The sequence below is a fragment of the Ambystoma mexicanum genome, chromosome 4q, assembly GCF_040938575.1.
Source record: "Ambystoma mexicanum isolate Mex_15411 chromosome 4q, UKY_AmexF1_1, whole genome shotgun sequence".
NCBI lineage: Eukaryota > Metazoa > Chordata > Amphibia > Caudata > Ambystomatidae > Ambystoma > Ambystoma mexicanum.
The window spans coordinates 304,439,453-304,458,352 of record NC_090928.1 but is presented as its reverse complement, the minus strand read 5'-3'; the positions used below and the strand labels follow the sequence as shown (position 1 = coordinate 304,458,352).

The following is an 18,900-nucleotide window of genomic DNA, read 5'->3' as shown; positions in this document are numbered from 1 at the left end:
AGAGCTCCCTGCCATCCTATTCCCGTAATGTCGCTATGTGTCCCAATGTATTACCCAACCCTCTTGTCATCATATGTGCCCACTGTGTCTGTGTACCTCTGTACACTATGCTTTTCAATTCCCATGCAGTTACTATATATCCGTATGCCCCCTCTTGTTACCATAAGCCCACCCCACTGTCACTGTTTGTCCGTGTGCCAATATGATGGACCATCAAATCATATCCCATCATTACGCCTACTCTCTACTATACACCATCACTCAACTAGAACACAGCTATACCCCTAACAAATTTGGCCTAGCTGTTCACATACGAACACTACCCCATCAACACCTCAACACCCTAATAAAAGGCAGCTAGCCGATGACATTACGGCCTAGTTGATCACATAAGCGTCCTTCATGCCTAATGCAGCCAATCCCAGTCTGGATGCCCACCCACCAGACTGCACACATTTCAAATAATTCTTCAACGCCACACCTAACGCTAGGACGCAGCTACCATACAGCTATTACATCAGCTGTAAACATAACAGGTACACACACGCACCTTAAGACACCTCCTCCTTCTACTGACCTGAACTGCGGCTCCTGAAGGCCTTCAACCTACCAGCGCTTTGAGGTCATACCAATGATATATACAGCGCTATATAAATGCCAAGTAACATAACATGTTGGCTAATCGTCTCCGCAAACAAAAAGCGGACAGAGCCATACCTAAAATTAGGAATGAGATGGGAATGGGACCGACAGATCATCGAGAAATAACAATGTTTTTCTAGATTTAATGCCACTCTGTATTCGGCTGAAGGAGCGGGATCGGAACCCGAAATCGAGGAATATTTGGCAAAGCTCTCCTGGCCTCCAATAACACAAGCCCGTCTGGACATGCTAAACAGCATTTTGAACTTCTTCAGTCGATATCAGGCTATCTCTAAGCTAAAAGCAGGCTCAGCACCTGGACAGGACGCGTACATGCCAGCATTTTACAAAGCTAACTCCCTAACCCCTTTCTTGACCAAACATTTTAAAAATACAATCCTAGAAACAAGCCATGCCCCTTCATCATTCACTGAATCGCAAATTGTCGTCATACCGAAGGAGGGCAAAGACACCTCAGAGTGCACGTCATACCGCCCAATATCCGGAAAGATCTACGCCAATATTCTAGCTAACCGCCTGGCCCAGGTTCTCCCCAGTTAGTCCACACTGATCAAGTCAACTACGTAAAAGGCAGGCAACGAGCGGACAATATCCGCAAAACCCATGATCTCATGGCTCATACCGATGAGAAGGAAGATTGCCCTATCTTGATGTCCATCAACGCCGAAAAGACATTTGACTGTGTTGAGTGGCCCTTCCTAAGCGCGGTAATGAAGTGGGCAGGCCTGGAGGATCTGTGGGTCTCAGCAACTCGAATATTGTATCGCAATGCCTCTGCCAAGGTCTTGGTCAATGATGTCATCGCGATCGACTTCGGTCAGACCCGGAGCACGCAGCAAGGCTGTCCGCAGTCTCCCCTATTGTATGCTTTAGTTGTTGAACCCTTTGCGCAAGCAGTTAGGCCAAACTCTAAAATTCACAGAATAAAGAGTGGGGTAGGGAATATAAGCGTGCAATGTCTGCAGACGATATTTTAAGCCATCTCACCCGGCCGTCGATCTCAGTTCCAGCTCTTTTTGATTCTATGAGGGAATAAGGAGCATTATCAGGATTCCGAGCTAATTTAAACAACACAATAGCGTTAACGCTCCAACCTGAGGCTGTCCTCCCGTCCCAGCTCATGGTCAAGTGGGGGTTCCAAGTGCAGGCAGAAGCAGTGAGATACCTGGGTGTAGAGATCACAAAATACTTGACTAATCTATTTGATGCAAATTATAAGCCCCAGGGGAGCATCATTACAGCGTACTTAGAGAGATGGTCTAAACTAACACTTTCCTGGGCTGCAAGGTACACTTCAATTAAAATTAACGTTCTCCCTAGATTCTTATTTCTCTTCCAGTCTCTCCCTGTGGTGGTTCCCGAGGCATTTCTTGCAGGGGTTAAGCATTCTCTTCTGGCTTATCTATGGGCAGGGTCGAAGCACAGGGTTCCATATAGGACTTGGATTCTGACAAAAGATAGAGGGGGCATAGGATTCCCTGATCTCTTCGACTAGTACAGGGCCTCACAGTTCTGTGTCCTCACAGACCACCTGTGGGAAAACTCAGAAGCAGTGGGTCACCCTAGAAAATGCGCTTTTTGCACCCGTCACCATGGGTGAGTTGCTATGGGTCCCGAGTCGTACCATGCCTCGGAAGATTCGGGAACACCCAGTCCTGGCGGTACTGTAGTCCTTGTGGTGACTCACCCACAATATGAGTGGAGTCACATCGTGGCCATCCCCCCTGAGTTGTATATGGGCCCCGCCCCCATACAGGAACAGCTGAGCGAGGTACTCCACTTCCAACCCCTATATAAGAGAGGCCTAGTTAGGGCTGAGCAGTTGACAAGAGAAGGGTTTATATTGCAAAAGAGGAGTTAGAGGAAGCACTACAGGGTATCACAATAGCTCCCCTACTCTACCTACAATTAAGAAGTGTCTTGAGAGACCCACATTGGGGAGATTCCCTCTGACGACATTCGAACGCATCCTCAGTGAGCGCCGAAGATCCAGGGGATTGGTCGCACAATTATACAGTGCGCTGCTCACCAAGGGCCATCTGGCACGTCCCTCCTCAAACTAAGTGGGGCACAGAGTTAGAGCTACAAAATCAATCGGACACATGAAGGGTCATACATAGGGCAGTATGGAGCACCTCGAGTTCCATGCAATATAAAATGCATAATGAGAGATTATTGATGAGATATACTATACCCCATAACGGTTGTCAAAAATGTTCCCAGGGACCACCCGCTTTGTTGGAGGGAATGTGGTGAGGTATGTGAGATCACTGGTGGGGATGTGCAAAGGCCCAGACATATTGGACGGAGGTCTTGGAGTGGATTCAAGCAATAGACAGCATCAATAGGACACTATCCCCGCTCCTGGTCTTGCTTGGTGTCAAACCCGACGGGGATGATTCATATTCAATCCTTTCACACATGCCCAGAAACCTATTGCTTGCAGCGAGAGTCTGCCTAACAATCAAATAGAAATGCAGCACTTTACCGACAGAAGGTGAATGGCTCACGAAAGCACACTCCATCTATCAGATGGAAAGTCTCAGTGCCGCCTTATTAGAATCCCATTCTCATATAGACCTGGTCTGGTTGCCCTTTATGGATTATTACAGAATATAGAGGAAAGCAATGAAGGGGGCTGAACCACACTGAACAGAGTAGTACCCATTACCATCATCTAAGGACCCAATCTTTCACAGAGTTGCATCCTGCTGGGGCTTTAACAATTGTTGCATATATATTGTCGGACACAGAGAAAAGCTATATGCAAATGTGGAAATGTAGTGTGAACTGAAAAGGATAATGGAACGCCTTGAGTCGTTGAGGGGTTTCTTTCGATGAGTGGGGTGGGGGGAAGAATGCAGGTGGGGGCAAATTAATATTGTTGTTTAACACCGCTTTTCCAAAAAGCACCAGGTTTGGCCCCTGCGAGTGACGAATCCTGGGAGATCATTCAACTATGCTTCTCTAGAAACTAGTTCAGGATATTGAGAGATGTTTGACACCTCCGGATTGTCGGCACTGAGATACCTGTTACTTTCACTGTGAAGTTAACATGTGTATGGTGTTGTTATTAAACCGGTTGTAAAATCAATAAAATTACGTTAAAAAAAATAATAAAATTGCGAACAATCAGGATTTTATCAGCCACAGAATAAGAGGGCTGGACTGCATTGGCATAATTTGAAGAAAAGAGCGGAGTCACCCAGCAATTGCACATTTTGATAATTGCGAGGAAGGTAGTGGTATCCAATACATATTTTCAGGCTAACCTTTCCAGGGGATTGTGTCCAAAGCTGAGGTTTTGGTAGTCGGAAAAAGAGTAGAAAGAATAACGGCAACATCCCCACATCACTCATCAGCATTTTGAAATACTGCTCGAGTGGGGTGTCAACAACAGCTGTGTAGTTACTGGTGAACCATGCCCCTGTACGGCCAAGGAAATACATATGTAATATAGACCAATGTGTATGTATGTTGTTAGATATCCATCCATGAGCACCCACATATCTATTTGGATAAAACATCTTCTCACATTTGTTTAAGCTTTCTCTGTACTTTGATACCACATCTCTCAACACTTTATGGATTTACCTCTGTCTTTTTGCTATGTACTCCAGAGTTCCTCTCAATGACAACTTGTTCTCCTGTTAATCCATTGTCTTGAGATAGGTAATTTCATCACTGGTAATCCTTCCCATACATATGAATTGACTAACACATTCTGTCATATTGTTATAGGATGTTAAGTACTGCAGTGCAATTTACTGTAATAAGCTGCACTCAGATGTCAGTTGTTATATTTTGAGTTTTTTTGGATTCTTCTTTTTCTTTTAATTTTTAAGAGTTGTATTCCCCCACACTACATCCATCAGAAGTCTTTGTTCTCAGCAGAACGGACTGATGACATGAGAGTTAATGAAGGCTTTGATACTGAAGAAATACGGCATGGTGAAGCATGATTATAGAGCATATTTGGCATGTTTTGGTGCTCACCTCAAGGGCATTTATACAGAAACACGCCAAGAGGGATTAGTGATTCTACACCCTAACTGCACAATTGAATTAATGCACATCATTCAGATAAGGAATTCTCTATATAGAAATATTGCTATGTGGAAAGTGGTCATGGGAGATACATAGTACACCTTAGTAATAACCACGCGAGAGGTCTAGCAGGTAACCAGAAACACAAGCAAAATATGGCAAAGAAAGGCCAGGTCCCATTCTGGCCACTGGCATCTCACACCTGCGGGCTGACATGTTTTTAGGCTGCATTCCTTGCCCTCCAGTAATCCCCTCGCAACCTGCCCCACCCGTTGTCCATCACCCCCAGCCTGCTCCCCAGAACACTAAACTCTTCTTCCTGCTCTACGCTGCTATCCTCCCACATTGACCAGACACTGCACTTGCCATCATTGAAATAGTAAAGGGACTCATCGCAAGCTCCTTATACTATTTCTAGTTGCCAGCTTTGTTTGCGTTCATTTATTTAACTTGGGCAAAATCAGCCCAAGTGCTAGCTATACCCATTGGCAGCTCAAACAACAGAAATCAATTTTTTGGTTCCCTCTCCTTTTAGTACAACTTCTTAATAGTATGCTATTTGCACGTATTGACGGGAATTAAATGCGCTTCTATCAGCAATTATTCACATATTTAAACAAGAAATTAGCAGAACAGCCTGTTTACAATGAGGAATAATGATTAAATAAAGAGACTATAGCAAAGGTTGTTTGGAAGGAATATAGTGGATCATGGACTGTGGACAACACAGACTGGCAAACCACAATATTTATATATTACTTGATGATTTCTAAGATGCCTAAGTCATGTTGTGGTGCTGCAAGTAGAAAAGGGAGGGGTAGGATTGATCTTCAAAGCCTTATAACATTTAGACCAGGTAAGGGCAAAAGGGGCGAGGGAAAAGGAAGAAAGCATCCAATATGTATAGGGACCCCGATACAGACAGGAGGAATCTAACAAAGAGCAAGTACTAAGAGCAAGGTAGAAGTCAAATTATCAGCCATAACAGGTGATACAGGAGGATAAGAGGCCTCCTAAATGTTAAATTTGTTTTTCTTTAGCAAAGTCTTTCGGGGGTTTCTGAAGCAGGAATTATTTTCTTCTTTTCTCAAGTACGTAGGTAGAGAGTGCTAAAGCAGGCCACCAGATTAGCTGAGGGCCTATAGGTGAATGTATTCTTGAGCCTCAAGACCGAAGGGGATCTATTGGAGGGAGAGCTCAAGGTCCTAGGTGGGTGGCATTTAGGTGCCTTCTCTTGAGGGTAATTGTCAAATACCTGAACACTGAGGTGCTAAATTCGTGGTGTCTTGGCAGGAGTGCTGGGTCGTCGTGCTTCCAGGTTTGGTTCCGTAACTAGAGTAGTCAGAGAAACCATCCTCTTTCTACCCAGAGAATATAATACTCAGGAATAGTTGGGTGCCGTTTCCCCACACCACAGACTCGCATTGTGGTATTTCCGTGGCATGAAGACAGTGCAAGAACTGGACCAGAAGGTGTACAGGGCTCTGGTAGGTATCTAAATGAGCCAGCTAAGGACACTCTAGAATGGGAGGAATATCCACAGCCAGGCTAAGGAGGAAAATGTTGTATACAGAGGTAAAGACACAATGATAGCAAGTGTAAATGCAGGAAACCTGCAGGGGAAAAGCTGAGCAAGGATGGGGAAGCAGAAACAAAACAGGGTGCCAGAAACAGGGCAGCTGAACAAAGCCTGACAGCAAGGAAGGCAGAGGACACAAGGCAAGGAACGGCCAGAGCACCAGCAGTAGCGAGGTTCCTTGAGACACACGAAAAACAGGGCGCATTGTGCTTTTATGTCCTGGTTGCGATATTGTTGCCATGGTGACAGGGACGCATTAAGTGTGCGCAGCATTCAGTACACAATGTTGCATCCTGTGTACGCTTGTCCTCTGCTCCCAGGCAGCCGTCTCTCTGCTACGGGAGCCCACTGGGAAGGCCAGCGTCAAGATTGCAGGGAGAGACCATTGTGGATACAGGCATGTAGCAAGTAAGGTGCAGCTGCAGGGGTGATGACAGGATGTAACAGTAATGAGGATACAAATTACAATAGGTCCTGTGAATGATGCATAGGGTCTTGAAGGAGATCCTGGCAGTAAAAGGCAGCCAGTGAAACAATTTACATGTGAGGATGATGCTGTCATTAGGTCTGAACCTAGGAATTAGCATGGCAGACTTACTCTGGATGATCTACAGAATGTAGCGAGAGGATTTAGGGAGGCCCAAACAGATGTCGTTGCAGTAGTAAACAGAGGACAAGGGCCCTAGAAGTCTTAACCATGTGTGGGAAACTGAGGAAGGGAAAGCATTGCTTAATAAGGTGAAGATAGAAATTAACTTCCTTAGAGAGATCAAGAATTTGGGGAGTAAGGAAGACTGATTGTTGAAGATGATGCCTAGATTTCTGGCAGATTGAAACAAGGTAGGTGGGAGGCCAAAGGAAACAAGTTAGGGAAAGCATAGGGAGGGAGAAATAGCAAACGCAAAGTACAGGATTTCTGTCTTAGAAGCAGTAAGGCAAAGACTAAGGTCAGACATCCTGCCATGGATGAGGGAAAAACAGGACTCAAAACAGGTTAGAAGCTAGAGGTTAGACACTAGATCATCTGAATGCAATTTGGGTGCCTTTGGCATACAGTGGAAAGGGGCTGGCCAGAGAGGAGAGATATGTGCTAAACACCCAACGGGGTAGGATTGTGCTTCAGGAAACATCACAGTTATAGGTAGTGGGTTGAGATGGGATGAAGCTTGGCTAGACCCGAGTCATGCTGTCCCAAAGGAAAGCGGTAAGCCACCAAAGAGCAGTGTCTTTGACACTGGAGTGAGTTTAAGAGGTCGAGAATGTTTGATAGCGTCTAAAGTAGAAGAGAGGTTAAGGATGAGGATGATAGTTAAGAGAAAGCAGTTCTCCTCAACTGAAGCGGAAAGCAGACTCCGTTCCAGAACCCAGACTGGTGGTCAATAATTAGACCACAGTCTGCAGTGAAAGGCAGGGGTGGAGAGAAAGACACTTTTTCTATACCTATCTCAAATCCTTGGCTTGGAACCAAAGTCCCAATCAATCATGCAATTGAATTAAAACAGGACTAAAAGGCTCCATAAATTAAGTCAGAGTCCAACAACATGGGAGGGTGTTTGGAAGACGACATTGTGGCAGGGGTTTAGAGAGTTGGCTGTTTTTGAAGGGGGCAATGGATGGAATTCAGAGAGTGAAGTGGGAAATAGGAGAAGCCTGGAAGACGTGTGGGGAGAAAAATCCTCAGGGGAGTCATCTAGAGACAGAAAGGGTGAGAGTCTGGATTATGATGTGTTGAGGGTAAATGTGTTCTTGTGGTGGAAAGGTTAGTTCAAGTAAAAGGGTGCAACTGCATGGGAACAAGGCAATAGTGGTATGAAAGCTAACTGTGGGTACAAAGATATATATATGTATGAGTAACTAGATGAGAATCAACATGACAGACACTTGCCGGACAGGGTGGGCATGAACTAACAAGTCCACTGAACAACTAGTTATTCACATTCTAGACCACGGCAGTTGCCTAGGAGGGTTAACTATCAAGTGCCTCTGTGACAAAAGTGATAAGGCCAATACCCTGGCCTTGTCTAGAGGGGACGGGATGCCCTCTCAGCCCAGCGTGAGAGGCCCATCAAGGTGAAATCCAGAGCCAATCCTATCTCTGAAGGGGATGGTGGCAACTGAGAGGGCCCCAAAGCCTGCCTCCTCCTAAATAAAGCCAGTTTGTTTCTGAGTAGTACACCTTTGTCTCACAACATGGCTCCTAAGCAAGATGCTCGCTAGTGTCTGTTTTTTCTAGTGATTAGCTACCAGACCCGGGAAGAAGCATTAGAGAGCGCACTATCATCCAGCACCGCACGCAAGTCAAAGAAAGAGACCCGAGTCTGGGACCCAAGTACAAGAAATAGCCTTCCTGTGTTCCTTACTCCCCTTGCCTACAGAATATAACCAGCCAAGTGAGAGGAACTCTGCAGCACCACACGGTTGCCAAGAAGCTGTTCTATGTTGCCAGCTGATGGTGGCAAACACTTGCAGCCACCGGGAAGCACCCTAGACAACAAGGAACTAAGACGAGGTGCTCAAACCCTCACAGCCATTGAACATACCCCAGCGTTGCCAGAACCAAGGCCCTCTAACACACACCGGGACATTTCGCTTGCCATGCTGCCACTGCCATTGACTGGCGGGCCCACATGGAGAAAGTGGGTGGGGCTAACCCTGCTATTTGAATCTTTACTAAGACGGGACCAGATTGCCCAGGGTCAGTGATCCAATGGAGGGAGGAGAGGTAAGCATAAAAAGGACTGCACAAAGCAAGACGTTGTGGGTTATCCGTTTGAGGTCAGAGGAGGAGGTGGCAGACTAAAAGACCAGTAGGAGGGAAAGAGGAACGGCAGAGCGTGGAGGTAATTTCTGGAGAAGTTAAGGTATTGAACAGTTAGTGAAAGTGGTACTGTGTTGTGAGTGTTTGTCAAAGTGGCAATTGTAGTAAGGAGAAGGAGAGTAGGGAGTGACTGTGAAGTGATTGTGAAAGGAGGGTGCCTGGAAAGGTGGTGGGTAGAGTGGTAGTAGCAGTGTGGAAGAGGTAGTAGTAGTGCCGAGCAGTAGCACGGATGAGGGAGCAGTAGCACGGATGAGGGAGGCAGTAGAGCAGAGGAAGGAGGCAGTAGCGCACAGGAGGGAGGCAGTAGTGCAGAGGAGGGAAGCAGTAGGGCAGAGGAGGGAGCAATAATATCTAAGGGTGGAGTTGAGGCCTATGAGTACAAGAAACATTGAAGCAAAAGGAGAGAGAGGCGGGTGGACTTTGAGGAGTATTATGAGAGTCAGAGAAGAAGGTGAGTGTGACTGAAGGAAGGTCAAATCAAGCAGGGTCTCTGCATGGCACGATCCCACAAACGTTTAGAACACTAACAACTGGATAGAGTATGGACAGCTAGGAAATACCAGAGGGTGCTTAGATAGATAAGGCCATGTGCCTTTAGGTTGCCATTGCAGTTTATTTAGCCTGTTTTGTATTGAAGGTGAAACAATCACTATCTAATGACAGGGGGATACGCCTGGTTTAGGGAGGCAGTGCTTTCAAAGAGAGAAAGAGGGACAGCATAGGGCTCATTGAAATTTCAATAAAATCCCTTGAGTTGGTCTGTTCCTTAAGCCACTTGTGACAAGAAACACCCATGAAGTTGAATGTTTAAACTGGCTATTAAGAGTTAGTGTTTATTTGTTCCATTATGTACATTAGGACAAATGCTGTTTTGTTTGGGATTTCCTTATGGAGAGAAGTGCTAGTTGGGTTTCCCAGCAGAGTTCTGGACTAAAATTTGGTACCAAGAATGGTGGGGGAAACACTTTCATAATGTGTCCTTTGTTATCATCTGCTGATTCACACACTTGCTGCTCTCCGAATATCTTGACTTGGGCTTATTTATTCATGGGCTATACGCAATCTAGCATTTGGGGCTGATAATTCTTTGTCATGGTCCACAAAGCATGGAATATCTAATTTACAGAAACTCACCCATTCTCCTATTTTTTTTAAAGAATTATTAGCGTTCAGCCCGGTTCTCCATTTTGTCTCTTCACTCTTTTCCAAGTGCCTTAATGGGTAGTGAGCATATGAAAGAGGAGTGTGTGCCAGAGTGAGTGATGGGAGCAGACCAGTTTGTGTTCCTGGAGTAACCATGTTAATGCAATGGTCTCTTGCGATTTCTATACGCCAGCAATCACAATAATATATCTAGCAAAGGACCAGCAGCACCTGGTAGCTTCTTCTCCCCTCTCCCCCTCTCCCGCCCACCACCACCTCAACAGAAATCAAAGATACGAGCACATGAAGGAACATCTTCAGTACCTTTTAACCCTGAGCGGATAATTGAAGGAGACAGGTCATCATAGTTGTTCATGAGGCTAATGTCCCCCGACGTGAATCCAACTGTGAGCAGCGGCTTGATGTTCTGCACTGGGATGGGATATGCAGAGGGGCCATCTGGCGGTAAAGGGTTTCAAAAAGCAACAGAGGGGAGAAACAAATGAGTTAACTTGTGAATGACATTTCCAAACACAAAGTATACAAAACATATTTAAGAAACAATGGGGCAGACAAATGCTTTACCTTAAGTGGATAGCTTATTTTACCTTCATCATGTGCATAAACTAAAACACATTTAGACAACTGTCGCTGATGAAATCATATAAAACAATAAGGTACACAATATCTTTGCAGATGAAATAAGTAAATAGCCTGTGATCGAAGTATATTACAATGTGTATTCTGCAACATTTAAATCGCAGCTGGGAAAAATATCTGGAAAGCTGACCAATATCTATGAATCCTTTTTGTACTGCATAAAGGAAATATATTCAAAATGATTTTCCTAACTAAACTCAAAACTGTAATTTTGGTAATAACCAGGCAGGCCTCCAGATAAGGTGCGTACCAGGCATTTTTACGCATGAACATCTTGTAAATACGACAGCTTTATTATTTTCCTATGTACATTTACACACAAGTTTAGAGCCTAGGGTAGTGCAAAGGTCAGGTTACTTGCCAGAAACCAGAAGGCTTCTTTTGATTTTTATCTACATGGGTGTCATTGCAAGCCATGGATAACATTCTGTCAAACAGAACTTATTTCTCTGAAGCCTTTCAAAAAAAGAAACTGCACACTGTCATAAAAGCAATGGTGCATTTCCATTCAGCTTCTGCTCTGTTAATGCTCACGGAGCAAACACAAGCACACTGCATATTTATTTTCCTAGGATTTTATGATTGTATAATTAATAAGATGCTTTCCAGTAAAAGCAAACAAGCATTTCGCAATTGTATTTTTCAGAGTTCCTGTGCTGTGTGCATAATCATGCAGAGGCATATAATTTGTACACTCATCATTTAATTTACACTCCAATTATAAATGCAGTGTTTAAAATGATGAGTATGCATGATCTAGTTTACATCCATTCAACCTTGCAGTCAATGGGGTACATTAATATAAATGGTCAGTGGAAGCAGAGTCTTTGCTCAAGGGTGATTGATTGTCATTACACCAATCACAGGTGTTCTAGCATCTCAAATCTTCAAGACTACAATTAAAACATCCAAAACCTGCCTCTCTAGGAAGTGCAAGCACTTTTCAAAAACAAACAAAGGAAAGTTAACTTTGTAATTGAAATAGAAACTCAGCAAAACCTGTCCCTGCGATAATCCAGATAGATATTTAACTTTATGTAGCGCTTCATACATGGTTCGTCTAACATCGAGGCACTGTGATTATTATGCCTCAGTCGATACTCAGTTAACCGACCTCTGAAGGATGTTAGCCAATAAGATAGCTCAGCCGCTTGAGCACCCTTTGCTGCGATCTGTGCGTAATCTGTAGGTTGCAGGATCGAACACAGGCATGGCCAACTAAGCATTTCATGCTTTTGAAGTTGATAAAGGAGTACTAACTTCGGTTTGGTGATAACTGTGATAAATTTGTTCCATGTACAGCGCTTTGCCAAAAACGCTATATAAATAACCATTTGACCAGGAGATTAGATATAGAATTAAGCATGGAGTCCTTGCCCCTCTGCACTGTTCTATCATAACATTGGCATACCATAAGATAGTAATAGCTTCGCGAAATGAGGACTTTCATTAAACATCAAAAGACAATTCTGCTATCAAACCTCAAAACACAAAGTACAATTCATGTTTGCTTTAGTATGTAATTGGCTAGGTTTTTGTGTTTTCAACATTTAAATATATACAGAATGACCAGACCTTCGAGAAATAATGAAAGGTGAATTCTGCCACACTGCAGAAAGCTGCCACATAGTAATGATTTACATACAGTTTTTGCACACGTCGGCAGAATGTCATATTTCACTCTCTTGCAAAGGAGAAAAGTAATTTACTCTCTTAAAATCACGTTTACTCCCAAAGTTAAAAAATAGGGAGTAAAATACTCCCACCTCAAAATCTTATCTGGAGCACTGTAACCAGGGCCACATTCCTTACTGTAGGTACAACACAAATGCATGAACCATGATGTACCAGAATACAAATTTAAATGTACAATTGTTTGCAGTGCTGTATAGCATGCTCAGCATCACAGAAGACAATGGGCCTCATCACGGGTTGGGCGGAGCGGTAGAAATGCAGCAGTACTGCTATTACCACTCCCCCCAATCCCGAGTTAGAGCGGAAAGTTGGGAGATTCACCTCCAGCTTAAGGAACAACAGGGGTTAACTAAGAATATTACAAGGAACTATATGAAGATAGGTTACTAAGGATGAGTAAGCCTGGTCAGGAAAAGGGAGTCATTCTCCTGGACCCCTTTTTGTTTGCCGAGCCTTTTCTTTTTAGTGGCAGGGTCAGAGTAGGTTAGGTTTTGGACAGAGGATGACTAGTTTGATTTGGACAACATCACTGATGACTAGCAACATAGTTGCATTTCTGTTAGTCATGGAATCCTCCTTTGTTAAAGGGACAGATCTGCATGTTTTCTGTATGTGTAATGAAGTGTTGGTTAAATATGCCACCCCTTTGTCCACCTCGTCAGGCCTTACACAGTGTCCAAGAAAAAAAGGTTAGACTAAAAGTCAGTGGGGAGGGGATGTCTGGGTTTGCTAGGTATGCCCGATTTAATAAGGTGAACGATGAGTGGACAGGGTGGTCAAAAACAAAGGAAGAAAAAGAAAAAAGAAGTGCTCCATATTGAAAACTTTATTTCACACATGTATTTTACTGGGTTGTGTCTACTCACACCCACAGACACAATGCAAGGTGGCAACATGACAGTCACAGAGTAACATGCGCCTCCCTAAAACAGCCTGCTGGAACCAAAATGTACTCCAACAACTATTGGTTGCCTTTAAAAAGGTACTGGCATCCATGTTCAAAATATCTTTAGCTGCATAACCACATTTGTCTGGTGGCAGAGCGCTGGCTAAATGAAACAAAATCTCTATATCTGGTTTGATATAGGAAGTACAGTTAAAACTGCCAAAACCCAATCCGGCATAATTTATTGTTTCCACTTGGTTTCCACTGGCCCTGCAGGGTAGAGGCCTTTCTGTATTGCATTTGGCCTGAAGGTTTCACTCACAGGACATGGTTGGCCTTGCCCAGAATCCTCTTTGTTTTTGGTGGGAAGCTATGACACCTTTCCCAGGAAAACAAGACATACCCTTTCTACGGGTGGAGCGAGGGCTAGCAGCTTCAAAGTGGCTTTTGCCACTCAATGAGGAAGTCCCATCATGGAGATAATGATTACGTCCCTTTGATCTCAGACAGAAAGGGGATAGGGAGGAGATGTACAGCAGAGCTGAGAGAGGACCCATATAGTGAAGGGCCCAGCATCTTGACTATGCCCAGACCACACTTAATTCCCCGAGACCCCTCTGAAAACAGAGGGATTATCCCCTGTAATAACATCAAGGATTGGTGCCTTACAGAAGGATTGAAATGAACCAAACCACTGTGGTAAAGTAACTATATATGGTGGTGAGAACCTCCCTCAATGGAATCATCTGGAGTAGTCACCTTGGAATCTTCTTGAAGAGTATTTCACTGGAGCCATGTTGTTGTAAAGACTACCCAAAGTTCCCATCCATTGGAGTGAAGATAGGAATGGTCAAGGAGGGCTCAGCCCCACACTCCCAAACTCATTCAGGGGAACATTTGAAGTGACCAGCTGGCGAGAAGTTTGGCTGCTGTTGGAACACTGGTACCCAGGACTCTGTCTGATGGAGTGGCATCCCTGCAACCTGTCTGGCTGGGAAGGGCAGAATAATGACTCATCTTCCCTCAGGGACCCAGCTGAAGGGCCACACTGCACCCCAAGGACCACAAGAAGCATCCTTTTTCTCTCTGTCGTTTTAAGCAGCTTTGAGCTGAGAGTGCTTCAGATGCATTTAAGTCACTGCAAAGACCCAACAAAGCTGCCTTTGACACTCTCTCAACTAGACTCGCTTTGAAGGCCTTTGCAGAATGCCAACTCGAACATCACCGCCAGCACAAAGCTTCTTCGAGCCATTAGCAATTGCTGCATGGCAAACTGCATCGCCTTGGAGGCCCCAGTCTAGCCAGCTTGCAGCTGAAGCTGAATCTCGGCTATCCTTGCATGTAGTTCCGGATGAGCCTTCGAGCTACGCCTAACTCTACACTTCACCTGCCTCTTCAATCTTCTTTGAGCCACAAGCTGAATTGCTCCACATTGTTGCATCCCGTTGAGTGAACTCAAACTTGAGCCAGACACTGGAAGGTGCCCAGACTCCCGGTTCAACACTGTCAAGACTCAAAGAAGAGAATATATATGAGTGGTTCTATCCCCCTGATCTTAATCTATGGGCCCTAAGAGGCCATTTATACTATAAAGACATATTTGTGAACTAGTCTAACTGTTCTACAAGACTATTTGTCTGCAGATCCCTGTTCCTCGATACACTGAGTGCCCTTTTCTCCCAAAGACTGCATTCTCTATAGAACACATTACGGGACTGGGCTGTTAGTGTTTTTAATGGTTTGTCAGTCATTTTAGTTTAATTAAAGTCTTTTTATAGAACCTTGATTGGTAATTTCACCTATTTTGGTACTTACCATACTACTGTTATTTTGTACGCGTGGCTGCTGGCTCACAGCCTCTTGAAGAGTATAGTAATACTAGATGTATTGAGCACAACAGATTACCGATAAAAAAAGTTTCAAGACACTTTAAACAACAATACAAACAATATAAAAAATCATGATGAAGACATTCTACTTTATGGTACAGAAAACGAGGGCAGATGTTGTTTCAGTCAACACTTGAAATTCTGTAATGGAGCATTTGTCAGTGGGTGTTTGATGGGTGTTTGTCAGTTATTCCACATGCGACAGCCCAATGGCTGAATAATTTTCCCCCTATGTGATGATTTACCCTGAACCAGTAGCTCTTTGGATGTAGATCTAGGATCTGCTAGGTAGGCATTTCTGAACCATATAACACAGGTACTCAGGCGCTGGGCCATTGATGATTTTGCAAGTATGTGCGAGTACCCGTTCTTGAATTGATCCCTCAATGCAAAGCCAACGTAAATCTTGCTGTGCCTTTGACATATGGTCAAATTGCCTTATACCACAGATTACATGCACATCATGGTTTTGTACTGCTTGCACCTTACAAATCTATTTCTTAGGTAATGCCCAAATAAAGGGTAAAGCATTGTGCATTCTTGCGAAGATGATTGCCTGGACTAAGGTCTTCAGGTGGCTACCATCAAGCAGATATCTACATCCATTAATGTTATAAAGACAAACATTTGTGTTTTTTGCTAGTGCAGCACCAGCAGGTGATGGGGAGTCCCAAAGTTAGAAGGCCAAGGAAAAGGAAGAGTAGATTCAGCGGGGCAGCTAAGTAGCAATATTTCTGTTTTGCCTCCATTTAATCAGAGGCGTCTTGGATACATCGCTGTACTGCTATGTAGTCCTTTACTGTATTTCCCTCGTTGAGATCCTCTTGGAAGTCAACAAGTATCTGGGGATCGTCAGCATAAAGCTGGCATTGAAGACCCCACCTTCAATAATCTGAACCAAGGGGGACATACAGATGCTAAATAAAACGGGGGAAGCGGATCCTTGTGGGACCCCACATGGGAAATGACAACTGGGTAAGATTACGTTTTCCAGCTATACTCCGTTTCCTACCACTTAAACCAGGCTAATGTTAACCTTGACAAGTTAATCACGTTTTAAGGCATTGAATAATATTGCGTTAAGCACCCATTCCAAGGGCTGGAATGGGTGTTAACGGCCCAGGCCCCGGGATGTTGACATCTGTTCCAGCCTTTGGAACGTGGAATGGGTGCTTAAGGCTTTTAGGACCCTGTGTTTCCAATCCGGAAATCGAGGGTACTAAGAAAATTCTATTCTCATTTAATGTACCGGAGGCCGCACACGTCCCGTTCACTGAATGAAAATATTGCCTCAAGATGGCCGCCATGGATATGGCAGGTAGGGCTCTATGCGTAGGCACTATTTCATTTCCGTGGCAGCCACAGAGCAGCAGCAGAAGTTTGGCAGCAGAGGGTGCCGTTGTCTCTGTACTGTGAAGGGGACTTAAAAAGCCTTCAGTCAGAAATTAACTCTTTTCAAGGTATTGCGAGAGTGGAAACGTTGCCTCTACTTCCATGATTTTACTTCGGAAGGGAAGGTTAGGTATTGGGCAATAATTCATATGCTTTAGCAGCTTTCTTCAGAAGGGGAGTACTTGAGCTTACTTTAATTGATATGGGTATATACCACTTTGAAAAGAGGCATAAAACTTATAGGCCAAATCCTCTGCCAGCAAGAGGATATGCCTTTTGGTTTATGGTCTTTCCGTCGAAAGGGTTTGCATCGAAACCCTTTCCAATGAAAATTTAGCATCAAATTTGTTTGCATCTAATGCATTTTATTTTGCATGTTCTTGCCCCCTGCCCCCAAACGCTTGTTTTTTACCCTTAGGACCCCACCCCAAGAAAAATAACCCTTTGCCCCATCCATGTATGCATTTGATGCAAAGAATGTGCATTCGATGCAAAGAAAAACTAGTTGGAAAGGGTTTCGATGGAAAGACCAGCTACCATGCCTTTTCATACATGTCGGTGAGAGATCATCTAAGGATGATCCTGTTGCTTTCAATCCCAGTACTCACTTTATAATATTAGAAGAAGAGGATTTATGAAATGAAGAGTCCTCAGTGCTGGCATAGATTCTGGGTTCAGTTGCAATGACCTGACATAGCTTTATGATTTTAGTTTGAAAGAAGGAAGCCAGTTTACCACGGAATGCTTGGGTTGGAATGATTTAATGTGTAGCTTGTGACAAGGTAGTCAGTCAGTTCCTGGTAGATGTTGAATAGCCGAGTAGTGCTGGAGTTGGCCACTGAAATTCTCTCTCAGAAAAGCGCTAGACCCAGGCCGCATGAAAGACGCAAAGGAGGTATGCAATTTATGCCTGCTTCCTCTTTATGATTCACATCACTGCTGCTCTAGTAGTAGTGTGTGTGTGTGTGTGTGTCTGAGCAGGAGTTTAGAAACCACACTTCTCCCCGTACACCCAAAGGGCAGTAGTTATTTAAACATTCCAGCACATAACGGCATTAAAGTGCTGCCGTAGGTTGCAACATAAACCAGGTAATTGGTATGGAGGATGAACCTCATCAGAAAACCTTGCACTATAATCCTTCCAAGTCCCAGGAACTGCCATTCCTTTTCCAATAACGTGGTTTTGTTTCAACAAGCAAACCGGTTTGTCTTATAAAAAGGAACACATTAAAAGCAGTAAGTAGACTGTAGATACTACTCTGTTAATATGTAGCGGCTTGCAAAAATGAAAAATGTAGTTACTTTATTATTATATTCTAATTAAAAAGGGCATTGTTGTGATTAGTGTATGATGAAGGAGAAGGCAATGCTGATCTAACAAAAGGAATCAATCGATTGGTGAGCTGGCAAACCATAGCAAAGGGTCAACTTCTACAGGTCATGTGAGCTGGCAAACCATAGCAAAGGGTCAACATCTATAGGTACTGGTGAGCTGGCAAACCATAGCAAAGGGTCAACTTATACAGGTACTGTGAGCTGGCAAACCATAGCAAAGGGTCAACATCTATAGGTACTGGTGAGCTAGCAAACCATAGCAAAGGGTCAACTTCTACAGGTACTGGTGAGCTGGCAAACCATAGCAAAGGGTCAACATCTATAGGTACTGGTGAGCTGGCAAACCATAGCAAAGGGTCAACATCTATAGGTACTGGTGAGCTGGCAAACCATACCAAAGGGTCAACATCTAGAGGGGTGTCTTCATTTACTATAATTTTCAATAGCACATGGAAATTGGCTACTACTGTACTACACCATACCATGTTATATCCTCAGTGGAGAGTTCACGGGTTGAGCACTTGTAAAGTAAGACTGCACTCTGCAAATTGGAATCCCTAGTAGCCTTGTAGGATCAGCTCAGCCCTTCATCTTTCGGAGGTACATATATTGAGTGCCATTAAACTTTGGAGGAATCTGGCACTGAGCACAATATATAAAATCAGATATTAATATTGTAATTTGTTTATAATAAAACCAAACATTGTAAAACGTTGTGTAACATTTTCTATCAGCGAATTCCATTTAGAAAAAATTATGAAAACCCAGTAGTTGGTACATTTTGTGTTTTCTA

General features: G+C 43.9%; 1 protein-coding gene across 1 annotated transcript in view; it reads right to left on the bottom strand.

Moving 5' to 3' along the window:
* TULP4 (TUB like protein 4) overlaps nucleotides 1–18,900 on the bottom strand; it is a 1,536,781-nt gene that overhangs the window by 597,529 nt on the left and 920,352 nt on the right. The window contains exon 6 of the mRNA XM_069607877.1: nucleotides 10,575–10,709. Coding sequence (XP_069463978.1) covers nucleotides 10,575–10,709 — 135 coding nt within the window. The remainder of the gene's footprint in view (nucleotides 1–10,574; nucleotides 10,710–18,900) is intronic.